General features: G+C 33.0%; 1 protein-coding gene across 5 annotated transcripts in view; it reads left to right on the forward strand.

The window, feature by feature from the left end:
• Positions 1–1,008: 1,008 nt before the first annotated feature.
• The window catches only part of LOC106465614 (DDB1- and CUL4-associated factor 12-like), a 34,443-nt gene continuing 14,720 nt past the window's right edge, over positions 1,009–20,731 (forward strand). The window contains exons 1-4 of one of the 5 annotated variants that reach the window (XM_013925850.2): positions 1,009–1,064; positions 2,680–3,405; positions 4,137–4,343; positions 14,793–14,853. In XM_013925850.2, coding sequence (XP_013781304.1) covers positions 2,980–3,405; positions 4,137–4,343; positions 14,793–14,853 — 694 coding nt within the window. In that variant the 5' untranslated portion in view covers positions 1,009–1,064; positions 2,680–2,979. The other 4 variants (XM_022393545.1, XM_022393546.1, XM_022393543.1 and 1 more) reach the window with 4 other exon arrangements.

Consider the following 20,731-nt stretch of genomic DNA (forward strand, 5'->3'; position numbering starts at 1 on the left):
AAGTCTGTGCAGTTTTTGCTTAACATGTGGTCATGAAAGTCGTTAAGTTGAGTTATTTCTAGCTTTAGCATTCTATGGAGATAATAGGTATGTGTTCGGGCCGTGGCAGCATGGATTAAATTCTGTATGGCGTGTAAGAATTTGAAACTTTAAATTCACAGCTAAGTAGAGAATGAGTTGTTTTGGTTCTGTGGTATATTCAGCTAAAACCAAGGTAACTTAAAAGCAATTAGACAGGCTCATTTAACAGGAGGTTTGACAAGATGTTTTTTGTGAAGTAGTACTGAATCTTTGGCTAACTGAGTCTGAAAATAAAAGAGACTGAACATAAAATAATGTACAAAATGAACAATCATTGTTAATACTTAAGGCACAATGTGTGTACTTGCTTTTACGGACACGGGACAGTCGCCTTTATTGTTTAAGGTATCTTCAACTGATCACACTGAAATCATCCACCAGCTTGTTCAAGTTCAATGCTCCTTACTTTACAGGAAACGTTGTATTTACCCAGAGAAACTAGAACTACCCTCAAAAGTTGTAATTCTCAAACATAAGTGAAGCCGCAACCTGGGAAAACCACTAATCTGCCTTCCCACAATCAGAACAGGTAAAAGCTCTAGAAAATGGCAAAGAAACAAGGGCAGCTAGTGCGAAATTAACTTAACGAATTTCTCGACAACATGTTACATAGCAAATTATAAATTCGGAATGTTAATGTAGGAAGGGAGAAACGCGTGATATATCTATATACTACTGTTCTCTATAAAAGATGGCTTATCTTGCTAAATCTGTTGCTAGAATTGTTCAGACCAGAAGAGTCACTTCGAATACATTTGTTAAATAATTCATGAATAATATTCTATGAGGATAATAAATTGAAACGATAAACCGAAATTAAGCGTTCCAATGTTGCATTATTTTTTGTAATAATTAGTTTTTATAACGTAGAATAATTGTTGCTGAATAATTTTATCAGAACAAATGAAGCTTCACAACCACTACGTGGCGCATTATCGTTCCAAACATCCAAGGTGTCAAGATAATATTAATAGTAGGAGAAGGTAGGGGAGAAATCATATGGTGTTGAATTAAAGCATATTTTTTTTTTTTAAATCGAGTTTAAAAAAGCAGGAAATAAAAGAAAAATTGTATATTATCAAATTAATACTACATTCATGCTGTGTAAATTATTTATATTTTCATATACTCTATCCAAATAAGAAGTAGTATCTTCAAAAATGTATATTAGTAACAGTAATACCATTATTATTCATTTTAGTTTTAGGTTAGTAATAACTAATACTAGTATTACTACTAGTAGTAGTAATATAGAGTTCTTTGGTTTGTAAAAGTCGTGTTGGTGTAGTGGCAAAATATTGTAATTTTGAAATAATCTTAAAAGCTAACTCATAATAATGATATGGAGTGACATTTAGCTTGTTGTGAACAGTTAAAATATAATTACAATTTTTTACGATGAGCTTAAATTGAAATGGCTGGAAATGGAATGTTTTATTCTTAATTAGTTAAGTAACCAGATCTTTTGATGTTGTATTATCATTGGTTGATTTTACTTAAATTATTTAGAGCAAGTTTTCAGTTTTCAAACATAACTTTTAAGTTTTTAATCAATATGTCAATAATTTTTAGATATATCATACGTTATATTAGTATTCATATTACTATTATCCATACTACCAATACCAGTAACAGGGCACTGCCTCAATGACTTGAGTGATTTATTTACCACTATATCAAGATCTTTTTCTAAATGGGTTACCATTTATATTAAATGTGTGATCCAAATTCTGATAACCAAATGCATTACCTGGAACTTATTATAATTATCCCTCATTTGTGAACCAGTTGTTCAATGTACTAGTTGATTCAAGTCATTCTATAGTATCTAAGCATCACAAATACAGTGAAAAATAACAAAGACTTTAATGTCTTCAGCAAACTTTACTAATTTTATGACATTATCAATGTCATTAATTTAAATAAGAAAGAGCCAATGACAAGCATTGACTGCTGAGGCACTCCACTAGCAAGAAAGGTCTGGTTTGATTGGAATCCATTAAAAACAATGTTTTTCTTTTTCATATCCAACACCCTACAATCCATTTAACTAGTCTTTCCCAAACACCCACCATTGTGATTATCTTAATAAATATTTTATGTGGCACTTTAAAAAGATAATAGATTAGTAAAGTAAGGTTTTTCTTTGATATATCTATTTTGCTGTTTGTTCATGTTGAGCCCTTCTCCACCTCAACTCTTAAGGTTCTGACTTTAATATTTACTACTATCATCAAAATCTGCACAAGCAGTAGCTACAGGCAGGTTTATACCTGGCACGTCTTAGGTTACCATTATGATTCTCTTTTCTGTAGCATAAGCTTATAAAGACTTTACCATTAGCAATGTCACCAGAGTTATCTTTAACAACATCATGTGATAATTATATGACTTAAAATATTATTTATTTATACAGTTGTAAAATAACTTTTCTTTGTACTATTTTATTTTCAGTGTTGCTCTATTTCATTCTTTATTTGAATTTTTTCTCTTTATAAAGACTACTTTTGAAAGATTTTGAAGGTATTTTTGTGCCTTGCTTATTCACATTACTTTTACCCACACTTGTGTAAGTTCAGCTATTTTTCTTTTTTTTAGGGTGACTCAAAATCTGATCAAACAAGCATGGATTAACAAGTTAGCTGAAGATGATATTATGAGAACTCTCATTTTCTTAATATTATGCCATTTTCATTCATTCATGAAATAGCAAAAAAAGTATGTTCAGACTATTTTGAAGACGTTTATGATTACTGACTAAGTTCTAATTCCATCTTCAAGTAATATGGTTTTCTAAAGTAATCTTGTAAACTTAAATTGACTTACAATCATTACACCAACTTTCTTTAAAGTTATAGAATTTTGTTTTAGTGTTATTGTAAAAGAACTAATTAGATAATGGCATCAGTCAAAAAAATTTCTATTACTTCTGGGAAATCAAAGCATTCAGTTGTTGCATTGAGACAGAGCTTCCAGATCAAGTCAGAACTTGAACAATACAACTTTAAGGCAAGAATTTGTTTAGGACTTGCAGATGAAGACTATGAAGAACATATTCCTGAGGAGTTGTATCCTCGAAGGTTTGGCATTAACTTAAACTTGGATGCATGCATATCTAGAAATTTTGTGGACTACATAAACACACGTCAGATTGGAAATCAGAAACTTCAGAATTCAAGAGTTGCTAGAGAATATGGGACTCAACATTTAGTGACACATAACCTGATGATTGAAAAATCCTTTCCTCTTGGAGAATTAAATAAAGTGTTTTGTTCACAGTGGTTAAATGATCAGCAAGTTGCTTTTGGTACAAAGTGTAACAAGGTAAAAGTTTTTTTTGTAGTATTTTTTCAGTAAATTTGTTTATTAATTTCCAAAGTTAATATTGCAAAAGAAGTGAAAGTATTTTCATATTCTGTATGATATATAAGATAATACTGTGCAAAAAATGTTTTAAAAATTATAAAATATATTTTCAAAATAAAATCTTTAATTATTTGGACCATTTTCTTATGGAGATTTTCATGTGTCTTTCCTTTTCTTGAATATATAAATTTTGCACTGAAGTAATATTAAATTCATATGAAAGAAAAAAGGGATTAGCCTATTTACAAATAAAAGTCAAAGTGATTTCATTTTCATATCACATATATAGTCATCTAAGTATTTTATATTTCAATTTTATATAGAAAATTCAAAATGATAATATAAATGAAATTCAAGTAACGTAAGTGCCTTTTAAGATACTATAGTGTATGATTATTTTGTGGTTGACCATTTTGAATATGAAGCATTGAATCATAACATTTACTTACTGGCCCCAAAACACACAGCATACTTCAATATCCTAAGTACATATCAATGATACTTTACTATTTTTCCTAAAGTAAGTAAGATTATTATTTTAGTCTTAAATTTGAGAGGATCTTTGATTGCATTCTTTCAAGTTTGATCTACAATATTGTGTGATGTTTTTGAAAAATTAATGACATTTAAAGTTTGTTGTACAGTATGAAATTCTGTTAAGTTTGAGAACCAAGAAATTTATTTTACAGTTTGTTGTTCAAGATGTTGCAAGTGGTAGAAGATTTCAAATACCAAGTCTAAAGAGTAGTGCTCACAGCAAACCTCCAGAAAACCCTTGTGGGATTCATGCCATGGAGATCAACCCATCACAAACAATGCTGGTGACAGGAGCTAAGAATTCTAATGATGTTGCAGTGTACAGACTCCCAACACTAGACCCAATGTGTGTTGGTGAGGTAAGGCTTAATCTAGCATTCTACATAGAAGTCTGTAATTAATTCACACTAAGTGTTTAGCTGGTGGTTGAAAGAGGATGGATTTCAGTACATTTAAGAGTATGTTTACAGAAGGGTCTCACCAATAAGCAACAAGAAGTATCAAGATTTTTTTTTTAAATCAGCAACATGAGAGAGTGGTACTAGATTTAAAACAAACTAATTTACTAAATGTAAATAACCTTATAATACCAAATTTGTTATTTTTCTTTAATTGCACACTCAACATTTGGCTTTACAGCTTCTTCAGGAGTGTTCCACTAAAATACAAACTGTAACTGTGAGTCTACTTGATGGCTTTGAAGAGGATTTTTATGGAGATTGGTGGTTTCATTTCAGGTGCTATTTATCTATAATTAGTTAAAAACATGATCTACAACTGCACTTGTTTCATGTTGTTATTTGCAGGGTTCTTCCAATTCCTCAATGTATGCATGATGGCAGATGTTACAAGTAAGCTGGTAACCAACATTGGAAACAAGACACCCATCTTTAGATTGCAAATACATTTTTGTAAGACAGTTGTCCTTATTACATTGTTGGGTAGTGTACTGAGATTTGGAAAGTTGGCTTTTTAAGGTTGGGCTTTAATTGTCAGTTCAGGTAACTTAATTTTAGTTTTTATTTTATTGGAAATAGTTTTGTCAATTAGAAGTACCATAAAGGTAATATATTTTGTGTTATCTTTGGAAATTTTTTTTCCTCCTTGTTTATCTGTGTTTTTACATGTTAGAGGTGTGATGCTGATTTTTCATGTCATAGTTCTTGAAAATTTGTTCAATGTAAAAAGGTGTATGTCAGTGTTTTATGTATATGGGCTTGGATTCTTTGCAGTAGGTGTCTGTGACTTGTTGGCGATAAATTCAAACAATAAATGAACAGCACACAATCCACTTGTTTTAAAATAATATATTCAAAACAAGTCAAATGTATGTGCAAAAATTCTATACACTGTAGGATATCACAGTTGTATCTAAAACTCTAAATAATTCTCTTCCTTGTCAAAAGTCCATACAAGCTGATTCAATTACTTTAGAATCCAGTTGACAAGACAAATTATTTTTCTCTAATCTGTTTCTTACTATACAATTTGTGATAAATTCACTTCTGTTACTCTGTAGGTTACCACAGTTGTATCTCAAACTTTAAATAATTGTCTCCTTTTCATCAAAGTACACACAAACAGGTTCAATTGCTTTAGAACACCCTTTGACAAAACAAATTATTCTCCTTATGTCTATTAAACTGTGAAACTCATTTTAAAATATCGCTTGTTAAGACTAATCACTCACACGCCGACTAACTTCATCTTTTCTAACTTTTATTTCTGACTGAACTTTTTGAGTTAACTTTTCTCTACTTAACTTGCACTCACTAGTCACTTGTATAATAACTTGTTCACTGAGGCCTCGAATTTTCAATAACCTGTGCGATGCTATAATGGAACAATACTCACTGAAGATATCGAGAAAAACATTGAAGATTCGAGTAACATGACATCAATAATATTACTAAAGCCTAGTACAACAATCTAACAGCATATACAATGTACGACTCGTACAGAGTTACATAACGCAATTTGTCACAACTAACGTTTTTAAAAAAATCAACCTTCAACACTTCTGTCATGAAAACTAAACAATCATTAAATATTAAGTCACAAAATAAACTAAATAATAACTCTCACACCAAACAGTCTTGTATATTCAAGATAAGTCACAAAATAAACTAAATAATAACTCACACACCAAGCAGTCTTGTATATTCAAGAGTGGATATTCATTGCTCAAAAGGGGTGATTTTAATTCAGAGCATTTAGTATTTTTTTCACTACATTTGTGATCAGTTCTTTTTAATTCTCCAATGATTGCACCTTTCTTGGAAGGTTTGGGATGATGTGAGTTGAAGTTAAGGACAAGAGGTTTTCTAATTGGTTTGTGAAACAAAGTGGATTATATTTTACTGTCATTGTTGATCCTTAAGGTAATGCCAAGAGTATCTGTACTCTTCTTGTAATTTGAGTGATTCAGGGTGAATTGGATGTTGGAGGCTATGGAATTTAGAAAGTCTAAAAATGTTAATAAAGAAGGAATGCTATGGTTCCTTAGTCCAATCATGATTTATTTAAGCCAGAGATCAGAGCCAGTGTTGGTATTTTGATGTCACGTCACATGCTGTTGTTTCAAAAATATGCATAAATAACAGCAACTGTATAACCCATTGCAACACTACTTAGTTGAATATATAGTTTGTTGTCAAAATATCTATTATGAAGGATGAAATATAAGATTTCTCAGATAGTGTCTATTGTCAGTCTGTACATCAAATTGTTTGCGATTTGACATGAATTCATGTACTGAATTGATGCCATCTTCAATCTGTATAGAGAGCTATGGCATCCAGTGTAAAAAGTATTGTTATGTTTGTCACCATGTGAGGTACTTTCTTGATTCATTATAGCAGATCTTGTGTATTATTTAAATGTGCTGGAATGTAATTCAGCAAAAGCACAAAATTATATGCATAAGCCAATACAGGCTTTTAGTGGCACTACTATATGCTGAGACTATGGATCTTAGGGGTATATCCAGTTTATGTTCTTTAGGTATACTGTATAATTCTGGAATACAGCTATTAGGGGGTTTAAATTTATCTAGAAACTTCTAATGTCTGAATCAATGTTATCAGTTTTAATGTTGGCTGTAGTAGAGGCTGAGTTTGTAATATCTTGCTTTATATTACAGTTACTTTCGCTGTTGTTTGTAGTAAGTAGAGGATTAGTCATTTCTCTATTTCCATAGAAAAGGTTCCATCAAATAGAATAAAAAGTTTGTTCAAGGAAAGTCAATGTGTTTAAATACACTTGGCTGGAAAGTTTAGTTGTTACAGCAAAACCAGGTCCTCTAGCTTGTAGGTACAAAGATTCCTGGTGTCTTCATTCCGATCATGCATCTTCCCTTTTCACTGCATATTAACCCTGCTGTCCATTAGAGGTACTTCATCTGTCAAGCACTGGGACTGCACCTCATACGTTCATCTCCTGTTCTCTACTTTGGGTAGCCATCCTTCACTCTTTCATAAGACTGTGACTGGGCAAGTTGCCTTTTGGTATATATATATATATATATACCTCTTATTTTCACTTGGTTCGAAAGTTTAGTTGTTACAGCAAAACCAGGTCCTTTAGCTTGTAGGTACAAAGATTAAGTCAAAATTGCAAAGTCATTTTCTGCTGTTACTTTTTTTTACTGTTTTCATGTTCTCTTGATCGTTATCAGCATTTGTAATGAAAATTTTTGATTTAGTAGTCGTTTATCACACACACATATAAATATATATATATATATATTTCTCCATTTCTTCTCAAGCCATGAGTGACTTTCTTTCTTTTCTTTACATGTGATGTCTGATTTAATGTTCCTGAGCAAAGTGTAGAAAGTGGGAAACTTTTCTTAGGAGATACTTAAGATTATTTGGTTTTATTGGATTAGTCTTAGATGTTTATTTTTCTTTGCAAATAATGTTATTACTAAGTGATTTATGATGGAAGTGAGAAACCTAACCAACCTATTCTGTTATTTCTGATTCTTCTTTATACAATCTGGTAATTTAAAATGGTTCTGAATGATGATCTTATAGTGGCAACACTTAATAAGAAAACCAATTTGAGCTATTGTTCTTGTGAGTTTGAGAGTGTAAGTTAGGGTTAGCACAGTTGCAATATTGATGATGTGGTCAGTGTTTGAAAACTCATCATTTATTGTCTGTAGTGCATACTGGTGTATAGAAGACATTTTAATACTAGAAATATGCAACCTTAGTTAGTTACTGTCAATTATGGTTTGTGTTTTTGTGGAATGCTCTTGAAGAAGTTGTAAAGTGAAATGTTGAGTGTCCAATTAAAGAAAAATAACAAATTTGGTGTTATAAAGTTTCTTTATTTCTAGTATTAAAATGTCTTTTATACATCAATGTACACTCTGGAAATTAAACTAATTTACTGAAAGCATTGAAATATTTGACAAATGTAGTAGACCAAAATTCATTAATTATACTTGAGTCCTAATAATTACCACAAAGAAATCATCAAAAAACACCAATAAAAAAACTAATTGTTGCAACAGCCTTTATTATAATATTATTATTATTGTACAGAAATTTATATATTTTACATTTACAGTATACTGCATCTCCTGTAGCCTGAGAATCTCACCAAAGCCAAGAAGGCCCATACAGTTTGGGCTAATACACAAGTATTGTAAAGCCAGTAAGTAAAAAAAAAACATTCAGATGAGAAAATTATTTTGCACAAGTTACTAAAGTCATAAAAGTTCAATAATTCCACTCACTTTTCATTACTAGGAAACAACCCTTGAACAGTATGGCAGATCTCTTGCTCCATTGTACTTTATACTTTGATTTGTCAATTTCTTACCCCTAAGTATGTCAAGTATTTCTATGTTTTTCAGTAAATGTGATTGTCTTAGAACTACTAGTTTTTCATATTGCTAACATTTTATGAAAATAAATGTCTTGATGGTTTTTCTCATTTCTTTTCACTTGTTAATGAGACCGTTACAAAGTCAATAGCATTTTTTCAGGATCAAGTAAGAAATGTGAAGTCCTTAATAAAATCCAGTGTGTTGAATCAAATACAGTATGTCACTTTCAACTTTTACTTGTTTCTTCATAATTTATTTTTAAAGTGCTTTTTAATGCTTAAACTTCATTCAAACAGAAAATTTTTGACAAAACCTTATTTCTGGTGTGGTTTTGCTGCTGTACAACTGGAAGATGTATAGACAATGCAAGCTTGGAAATACAGTGCATAGTACTGAGTTTAATATTTCAACATGCTATGGGAATAACACTTATATAATGAAAGTTACTCTCTGTTTGAAATGCTCCTTTTGTCTAACATTTGACTCTCTGTTGGTAATAAAATCATAATAAAATGATACTTTGCATTAGGGATTTGAAATATTTGTTAACATTTGATTACAAAGATTGGATGTCACAGTGGTTATAATCCTTGGCTGTCATGTGGAAGTTTCAAGTTCAATTCCCAGTTGAGTCATGATTTTATTTTAATTTTTTTTATCATTATTACAGATACAATTATAGATTAAATAAAGGATAATATCATATTATATGATAAACACAAGTGACTGTGTGTGTGTGTCAAAAACAACTTAAATATCTTTTCAATACAATAGATAGTGCTCAGTACATTATTATTGATACTTTTCATCTTTGGTAAAGAGATTTTTAAAAATTAAGTCAAAAATTTTATAAGAATTTTCGGTGAAAAGTTATACCTTCACGAATTTGCCTTTCATCATAAAATTCATTGACTTTGCCATCACAATTAATAAATCACAGCGTCAGACGTATGACAATGTAAGAATGTTTCTTTGACAACCTAGCTTTTTTACATGGTTAAATGTGTGAGGCTTTATCAAGAAGAACATTTGAACATAAAAATATATATAATTTAAAATTATTATCAAGAAAACTTTCAAGAGATGAGGACCAACTATACACAAAAAGAATTTTGTTCATGTGAAATACTAGAAAAAAGGATAGACATACTCCTATATATGTTGTTACTACAATCTAATTAAAAACATCTTAGGTGTGAAAAAAAAATGTAGTCAAAAATGAATTCAATGTGTGACTTAAAGGAATGAAATCAAAATTGGTGGCCAAACTGGTAGCTAAATGTATAGCATTGATAAGAATTTTACAGCAAATATTCATTCAATAATTAGCCAGGCCATGTTTTTTGTTCAATTTGGCACATGATGGTGAGTAAAACAGAACATTGTGGTGTGGGTATTGTACTTTGCAAATGCTTTTCTAGTTTTGTTTTGCAATACTGTGATTTTGCAGTACGTTGTATTTAACAATTTGAACTCCAAATTTTAATTGTTATTCTGTCAGAAGGATGCCTAGTTGGTTGTGTTCTGTGTAGAGGTATAGTCAATATAAATTGCTCTTTGTAGATAAGTTTATGGTAATGATAAGTACCACTATACATTTTTCCACCTGCCCTTCTTTCAGGCAGTGTGATAAGACCAGTTAATAAAGTATGTTAGAATGAATAAGTATGGTCTGTTGATGGAACATTAAATTTTGTCATTAACAGGATGGAGTGGTGTGTCTTAGTTAAAAAAACAAAATGTATATATATAAAACTAATTGCACTCTAAATTTAGTTGTCAACAAACTTCATAATGAAGTAATTTTCTTGGAATTGGCTATGGCATTATCACACATTTTTTAATCTACCAGTATTAGCTATTCAAAGGAGGTAAAACTTCAGATATGTAACCCTCTCTTTTATTTCTGGAACATCAGTAAACAATAGGAAAATGCCTGATGAGAGTTGCACTGGAAATTATAAGCCAGTTAGACTTATTTTTCTAATGAGAAAATTCTAGAGAGTGTTAAAAGAACTTTGCAACGTCACTTCATAAAAATAATAATAGAGAACCAACATGAAGTTACTAGAGGGAAATCTTGCTTTCCTGATCTCTATAGACTTATTTTGAAGATGTTACTTTTTATCTGGGTGATGAAACAAGTGTGAAATTATCAGACTGAGACTTTGAAAAAAGATTTCCTTAATGTGCTATGCAGAAGACTGACTAAAGTAAATCACATCAGTTAGGGGTTGGGGAAGACTAGCTAATTGGATTGTATGGTAGCTTGGAGAGAAAAAGCTAAAAAGTTTTTGTTAATGGAGTCCAGTCAGATAGAACTATTGTTACTAGTGATGCATCTCAGGAGTCAGTGGTTTGCTTTTGCTTACTTAGGTTAATGATATTGATATGGATATAATTAAGTTTGCTGATGGCATTAAACTGTTGATATTTGTAATTGCACTGAGGAAGTTGTGGTATTTTAGATTGACTTAGATCAATTGGTAAGTTTGACAGATAAGTGGTAAATATGTGGTATACAAACTTACCATATGTTTCCTACTCTTTTTGTTAATATATGTATTTTTCAAAATTTTTGTACATATTGAGCATGTTTTCTTAAAAAAATAATAAAGCCAGTCAAGACAGCCAACCATAAAGTTCCTCTCACCATAATTACTCATGGAGCTAGGTTATTCATTTAGGGTATTACATGTGCTTTTTTTTTTAAAAGAAAGTTATAATGTAGAACAAATTGTACAGAAAGTAACAGTACTATTTTCATCTGGCAGTTCAGATGATGCCCCAGGAATATAACATCCCTTGTTTTTGCAGTAAGAGTGATTATCAGTTATTTGGGTAGTGCCTGTACCATGAAATATATGACATTGTTGTTCTTCATATATATTGCTATGTTTTATCAGTCTGAAACAACAGAGAGGATAACAAATATTTGAGATTGAAACATATACTGACTTGCTTTTAATTAAACATACTCCAGTCAAGGTGCTGAAACACACTTACCTCAAAAAGCTCTGATTGTGTTTGTTAATGTTGAAAATAAAGATTGTTTCATTATGTGATACACTGTGTCCAGTATCTTTCTTTACTTCAGATACAGTCAAGGTTAGGAAAATTCAGATTCTGCTCTGCAAAACATTTTCTGGTTAAATTCTAATTATTTTTCAGTACCTACTTGAATACTCAAAGGTAAATTGGTAAATCTGAGAATGCTACAAATATATAACCATTAATTATATTAAATGCAAGGTAATGCATATGAGTTCTCAGAATTTAAGTCACATTTAATATAGATAGGAATCTGCTTAATAGCTTATCTGAAGAAATGTGAAATATTGATAGATAAGTCACTCAAACAATCAAGGCAGTGTTCTGTTGGTAGTAGTATAGATAATAGAATTTTAGTGTTTACTTAAAACATTGGTTAGAAGTCAAAAGAGGTAGTTATTTATTTATGAAATTCACTAGCTAAACTTCACTTAGAATGTGTATAGCTTTGGTCTCCTGTTGGAAGTAAAGATATTGACTTAATGGAAAGGACTCAGAGGAGCTACTTGGTTAATTCTGAAGATGGAAGTATTATCTTATGAGGATACGTTAAGATCTCTTTAACTGACTTTAATACGAGAAAATAAGGGAAAGATGTGATCTTATTAAAGTTTACAAGATTATCCTGGGAATTGGTAGTATAAAGTTTTAAGAATTCTTTGTGCTGTATTCTAAAGACAAAAGTAGGAGAGGACACAAACTTATGGTTCAGAAAAGACAGGTTAGGCTTCAGTTAAGAAAGTTTTATTTTTCTGTTCTAGCAGTGTTTTTATGTGTCTGGTTTAATAACATTTTTCATTTTTTAGGATATAATTATGTGTAAGAGTACTCTGGATTTAAAAACTATGCATAATCAGTTTTAAGGCTATAGCAGTAAACCTAATATCAATGTGTACAAAAGCATAAAATGTAATGATAATATTTTTATTGAAAAAACGTTTATGAAATATCTATATTAATTCTTATTAAATGGCTCTCTCAATTTCTGATATGGTACATTACCTCCTATCACATAAATAGCTATTCTTGTTCAGTGCTGCCCTCTATAATATGCAAATCTTTTTGCACAAACCTTGAAACTCCCACTCATCTGGAATTCACTGATTCCAATGCGTCTCATATGCAAATCATGAGACAACCCTCCACCAATAAGGATGTGACATATTCTCTTGACACATGTGACTCCCTCTTTTCAATGCTACCAAACTGTCACTTTTCTATTGGCAGTACTCGTATAATTTAAACTGACCTACATTCTAGACACCATGTTTAAATACTAGGATGTTACTTGCAATTTTTTTTTCTAAACTAAGTAGTATCAAAAGATTTGCAAATACTTTGTGAGAGAAGTAGTCTCCATTCTCATCAGTGATGCTTTTCCATCTTACAATCAGGTTGTTAGTGCCCTGATTAAAGAAATCACTTGGCTTTGAAGCAAAAAACATGTATACGTCTTTAACACCTTCCATATTTGCATATATTTTCCAATTAAGATGGTGTTGCAGCAAATGAAAAAGATGGTAGTCTGATGGTGCCATATCTGGAGAATATGGTGGGTGGGGGAGAACTTCCCAACCCAACTCCATAATCTTGTGTTGCGTCAAACGTGCCACATGTCGACGTGCATTGTCATGGAGAAGAATATCACCTTCCCGATTGACAAGTGAAGGGTGTTTCTGATAAAGGGCTTGATATAAACATTCCTGTTGCTGGCTATAGATTTCTGCATTGTCAGTTCACTGTGGATTGAGTTTAGAACTGAGCTATCATTTTTGGCATTTAATATTCACATAGAGAATTCATTTTTCATCACCAGTGACAATTCTGTCCAAAAATGGTTCATGCGAATTACGTGCCAGAAGAGACAAAGCAATGTTTACACACACACTGGAAACGATGATCATCGGAGAGTTCATGAGGCACCCAAACACCTTCTTTATGGAGTTTTCCCATATTCCTTAGATGTTTACATATTGATTCATGAGAGACATGCAATTTCAGAGCCATTTCACGAGAGTGTTGCTTTGGGTTAGACTCAACAAGTGTCTTCAGATCATCAATACCAATTCCAATATGTCAGCCCCTACCATCACAGTTTTAAAGGCTAAAGTCACCTGAACAAAATTTGCTGAACCATAGTTGACACTTATGAATGTTCAAAACATTTCCATAAACTTCCTTCATATTCTTTGTGGCTACAGAGGTGTTGTTTCCTTTCTTGTATTCAAATAGCATTACTTGCCAAATGTGTGCCATCACTATAAGGGGTTAGAGTATACTAATCTTTACACATTATATAGGTGTACTTTGGTGACAGATTTTCTTGTAGGCAGATTGTGTCAAACAAGACCGATGTCTGTAGGTTTACTTTCTTCTTAGAATTCTTCTCAAGAAGTCGATAAGCCGTCTTGATGTTGTTAGAACAGCGGGTAAAAGTTGTAGCTAGTGATGAGTTGGCCGACGCGTTTCGGATGCATTCTCCATCCATTATCAAGGCTGAATATTGTGTGAATTGTGATTACTGTTGGTGGATATTTATAGGTATGGGTAAGCAGGTGGTGGTATCTAGCTCGTGGAAGGCATTAATTGGTGGAGTGTTGTATTGTGGCTTGGGGGTTTCTCGCCAAGAAGTAGCAGCGTGCGTGCTGTTCTTGAATACCCAAACTTCCAAATTCCCATAGGAGTGATGTAAAAGTGAAAATATTTGTGTCCATGCTATACGTTTGAAAAAATGATTTATTGCTTACCAAGTTCAACATGATTATTTATATATAATTTTTAATAAATGTTTTGAATAACAAACAGTGTGGTGGGTAACTTGAATGCTATGTTGTCTTGTTTTTGTGTGTGCATGAAAAATGACACTGTTCAAGAATGTACTTGAAAAAATTATATATTTGAAGTTATTTCTTTTCAGGGAGCACATTATGATTGGATATTTGATATCAAGTGGCTGGATGACCAATTTTTTGTGTCAGGTATAATATTTTACTGTAACATATGAAACAAAGAATTTTTAAATATCTTATATATGTACATTGCTCAAAATAATAAAACAAGAAATAACTTTGTGATTATGGTTCAACCAGTAGCTTATTTGTTTCCTGTGGAAAATATTTATATATTTCCAAAGCAACAACAATTTAGTGGCAATAAAATAAGTTTGAAGCTCATGAAATCTGTCATAGTTTTTGTTATAATATATTTACTGATTATTTATTTATTCTATAAAATATTCATTACAGCATGGATTGAAATTCTAGGAAACAAACATATATACTAATAGGTTAGCTAAATTCTACAGTTTGCTTTTTTTACTCATCCAAAGACTAATGTAACTCATAAGACAGTACTTGTGTGTTTCTTGCTTTTTCATTAAATTTGTAAAGAAATTTTAATGATGAATGGAACCAGAACTGCACTGACTATAGTTACAAGAAATAGCTTTCTCCCAAGTTCATGGGAAAATAAAAGCTCATTGTGAATAAGCATGAAAGTCTATTATCTATCAATGGCAAAAGTCCTAGTTTGTGTATTCACTTGATGAATGAAAAAACACAACTGCAATACAATTTGTCAAACACAATTTATTTTTCTGGAAAACTTATTTTGGATATATGTGTAAGATGCTAAATTGAAGTTTCAGTTCGAAATATGAATATCAGTATCATTTGTGTAACATCGAATATCTGGTAATGCTTCACAAAAAACAATAGTTTCATTTGATTCACAGGACTGGATCATAGAACACATGGATTTACAACATGCTGGTGTTAATGTCTGGAATTTTCTTGGAAATCATAACTATGATATAACAGAAAGAATGTTTGAAGATCTAATCATTTTATAGATTGATTATATGCCTAGTAAGTAGTAATGCAGCAAACATTGCAAAAAAGGTTCTAATAATGTTAGATTTTGAAATTAATCATGCTTCTTCTACACATTTCAAATTGTGATTGTGAATGTTCTGGAATCCCAGTGATCTCAAAACTATCAGTAGAAAGATTGTTATACATTTTAACTTCTTATCTCTAGCATGTTCAAACTTAGTAGCATCACAAAATGATCCAAGTACGCTCCATAGAAACCTTCATTACACTGTTTCTTTGAAAGGTTTTTGAAACAAAAGGAATAGTATGCCACATATAACAACATCAACCTCAACAACATGAATGGTACCAGTTAGAGGAATCCTTAAAATGCTACAACCTTACAACTATTTGCAAAAACTACTAGAAACATTAGGTTCAAGACCTCGGTTGTTTCTGAAATTATTCTAACTGTGATTAGAATAATTGCTATTTGTTAAAGGACAACCCAAGCCAGTTTGGACTGTGAACAGTGAAGTCATCCTTGTGAAATAAGCTTGAAACTAGATTTGCTGAAACACAAAACAATCCAAATTCCACTTTACTTTGTTTGACTCTCACTTTAAAGTAGAATGTTTTAAAGAACATCAGACGTAAGCAGTGAACGGTTTGTTGGAGAAAGTACTCACACTTCCTATTTCACAATCAAATTAGTGGAAGTGATGCAGATGGCCTCTCACCATTAGCAGTGCCACCTGATAAAACTTTATAGCAGAAGACACATTACTCATTCTTGATTACTACAGTGAAATATATGCAAAAATCTGTGGCATAAAGTATATTGGTCAAACAGATCAGGACATAAAAATTGCTGTCACCAATGAAATTATTTTTATCCCTGCTCTTTTTAATATGAAAATGTAATCTTTTAGTGTGGTATAATCTGTACAGACACATTTCCAGTACTATCTCAGTTAGCACAAAAATTACTATCAGCCACAACAGCAGTGTGTATAATGAGCAACTGTTCTTAGAAGCTGGCAACATATATGAGGCAAGGAGAAACCAACTGCTTAAAATGCAAAGTGGCTACCATTCTCTAATTACAGCATCAAAACTTTTTAAGTACTGAACAGTGATATTTGAATTAAAAATCCAAACAAGAAAGTGAATATGGCAGTGTACCTTCGATAAGTGATAGGCAATGATTTTAATTCCAAAACATACTTTCCTCCACTACCACTTATAGCTATTACTCAACTGCCAGGGTTTCAACTTTGCCCATCTAAGCATTGGTCAGATTTTTTCTCACTTTCTCTGGTCTTTTTATACCCCACTTAATTGCCCTTAGTGTTATTTGTCTTGCGATACTCTCCACCTTTGTCAATACACCCTCTATCCTGGTACAGTATATAAGCACCTCATTTGGATAATTTTATCAGTTTTTCTCAACAAAGTGTTTAGACACAGATTTGTCTAAAGAAGTGCTGTGATGGTTAATGTGCTTGGTTGTGATATTTGTATCACCTAGTTGATTTCTGTACAAATTATATTTTCCTACTATCTTCATTTACTAGGTTGGCTTCTCATGAGGGCAATTTGAATCAACCACTTCCTGTTCCATTTCTTCAGTTAGTCAATCCAGTTTGTGAGGTTTTGAGGCTTTCCCTGGTTGCCTTTAAATCTACTCCTTACTTGATGGCTTAGAGGTCTGAGGGCGACTGCTTAGTTTTTCTTCCTTCACCTGATATTGCTGTTCATGCTGGGAAGTTTACATCTCAGTTACATGATGTGATAGGTATGCCTTGTCCCCCATGTTTGTTGGAACAGCATGCTTTGGCTTACCACCATCAGGAGGAAATATATTTAGATTCACAAAGACTTGATCCTCTTTTGGATATGTGGAGTTCCAGACTGGACTCTGTGATCATTTTGAACAGATCACAATTTTCTCAGATTCATCTGATTCTCACTACTGTTTTAAGATTTTGTCAGAAGCCTCGTCTACCTGCTGGTGCTCTCTGTGAGTTACATGATGCTCATTTTCTTTGTCCCTTGATGTTTGCAGGCATTGGAATCACGGATTGATGTTGCCCATTTGCATTCTTCCTTGTCATTATTGGTCTCTAGACTTTCTTTGGCTCCTGCTGGAAGTCATGGCACAACTGCAGGTTGTTTGTCCCAATCCCAGCTTCAGCTTCTTGACCTGTTGATACTCACAATAGATTGCATCCTTATCTTAGAGGTTCCTCCGCTCAGGCAGCCCATCACCAACAGCATCGATGACTACCCTATGCCAGTGGGGTCTGGGGAGCGAGGTTAAAACATTTTCTGGACGTTTGAAAACACTTCACCACAGATCCATGGGTACTTCAGGTTTTGGCATCAGGGTTGATCATTCAGTTCACTTCTCCACCTCTTTTATCCTCCCAACCTGTGGTATTTCCACAGAGTGTGAATCTTTGTTCCAAGGCTATCAGAGAGTTGTTGGTCATGGGGTGGTGGAGAGAGTCAATCCCTTTCTTCTGGGATTTTATTCCCATTTAATTGTTGTGCCCAAGAAGATGGGAGATTAGCATTTAATCATCGATCTTTCTCGTCTCAACCAATTCTTAGATCCTTCCAGATTCACAATGGAGTCCTTTTTCAACCTACATTGTCATTTTTCATCAGGTCTGTGGATGACCAAGTTGATGTTACTGATGCATATCTCTGTATTCCCATAGCAAAGTAATCCCACTGTTATCTACGTTTCATGCACAAGGGTCAAGTTCTTCAGTTTAGGACTCTGCCCTTTGGCCTAGCATCTGCACCATATGTCTCCTACAGAGCCATACAAGCTTTTTCTCTTCACCTTCATTCGTTGGGCCTGTGCACACACCATTATATGGATGACTGGTTACTTCTGGCACCATCTCACCAGTTAGCAGAACAACATACTCAGATTCTCCTTATAAAATCCACCATGGCTGACTTTCTTACCAGAGCCGAGAAATCCATTCTCTTGCTGACTCATACATTGTCTATCTGGGTGTCTTTTTTGAACACATTATTAAGCCAGACTCAGCTGACTTCCATTTGGCTTCAGGCTATAGAACAGGCAGTTAGGCTGTTACTCACATCTCCTTTTCCTACTGCACAGATGGTTCTTTCTCTTTTCTCTAATTCCTTTAGGATGAGCACGCATGCAATTCCTTCAGTGGTCACTGAATGACCAGTGGATCATGAACTGTAATCCAGTGGATCATCCTGTCTCCTTACTCAAGAGCAACATCTTAGATCTCGAGTGGTGGTTGGATCAGACCAACACTACCATTGGTATTTCTGTACTGCCACCTTATTCTGAGATTCATCTTCTCACAGATGCCTATATCGACAATCAGAAATTCCAGGGTCCATAGATGAACAATGAATCTTCCTTCCACATTAATATTTTAGAACTTTTGCTGTCCAACGGACAATGGTTAAAAGTCTAGCTTGATTGAGGGGGAAAATTGTCATTATTCATTCCGACAATTCAACAATAGTATCTTGCATTTCATGTCAAGGGGGCATGCGTTCACTCCCATCATATCAACCTCCTGGCTTGCTATGTTCAAGGGGTGTTGAATTTAATAGCAGACCACCTGTCTCAGCCCAACCAAATTCTCTCGACTGAATGGATGCTTCATCGCAAGGTTTTCCGGTGGATTTGCTATCACTTCAGGACTTCAATGATCGATGCATTCACCACACCTTGGAACTCTCAACTACTGGCATTTTGGTCCCTGGTACCTCATCCTTGAGCTTTGGCAACAGATGCATTCAGTCAAGATTGAACAGGATTGTACCTCTATGCTTCCCCCCCCCCCAATTCGTTACACAGAGTTCTGGCTGTAGTTCGATCCACTCCTTGTTGAGTGCTGTTGGTAGCTCCAGATTGGCCAGCCCACATGGTTCCCTCTTCTACATTATCTTCAAGAGTGTCCACCTCTGCTACTTCCTATTTGCTCATTTCTGTTGAAGCAACTTTGATTCAACATTCTACCCCTAGACATTCCCAAGCTCTAACTAAATGTATGGAAGTTATGCGGTCCTTTGCACAGCATACAGGTTTAACGTTTTCAGCATAGGCTTGTAATTTATTACCTAGGTAAAAGACTAGCATGACAAAGTGAATAAAAGAATACTATTTTGTGTGCATTTGCCCTGTGCTGATCAGGAGGTTGTGGGTTCCAAATGTGCAAGTACATGTCACAACTTCCAACAGAACACAAATTAATCAAAGTAAGAAGTGTAGTGTTATAAACATAATCAAATACCATGTAAGAAAAGTAAATAATAACAGTTATGCAATTAAATACTGGAAATATAACACATTGTAAAAACAGTAAATTTACATTTGTTTAACACTAAAGTAGCCCAAAACTTGGTGGCTGGTGCTGTCAGCCAGTTGCCTTCTCTGTCTGGGAGGTAACTTAAAATTAAGGGCTGTAGCAGGTAGCCAAGAGCTTAGTAACTCTACCATGAGGCAGCCCCAAAATCACTAAGCCATGCCAGCTGAACAAACTTGATTTAAACCTTTCAGCACAGGCTCAGTTCCTGGGACCGACCTTGTAACCATTTTGTGCTTGTTATAGTTTTCATACTATAACGTTTAAATTAGTAGCCGAATGTCAACAAAATTTGGCAGATTATCAGTAAACATTACAATGCTTTCATTAAGTCTTAATATTTATAAAGCAATGTTTTTCTCATGTCTATTTTTTTTTCTTTTCACATGTTGCCTATCTATCATGTAAAGTAATATTAATTTTAAGATTAAAAATACTTTTATGCATCAGAAAATTTTGAAATTTCACATGCAAAATCTTTATAATTTTGAGATAGTTTTCAGATGTTTCTTAAGAAAAACTTTATATTTTATCTTTTATTTTCAGTAATTAATCTCTGTACTGGTTTGGTAGATTTGACCGATCTCACAACCATAAAACAATTAGGAAATATATATAAATTATGCCTCTTTTATTCAAGAATGAATACAGATTATAACACAAAAACATAA

Source organism: Limulus polyphemus, unplaced genomic scaffold (assembly GCF_000517525.1).
Source record: "Limulus polyphemus unplaced genomic scaffold, Limulus_polyphemus-2.1.2 Scaffold2000, whole genome shotgun sequence".
NCBI lineage: Eukaryota > Metazoa > Arthropoda > Merostomata > Xiphosura > Limulidae > Limulus > Limulus polyphemus.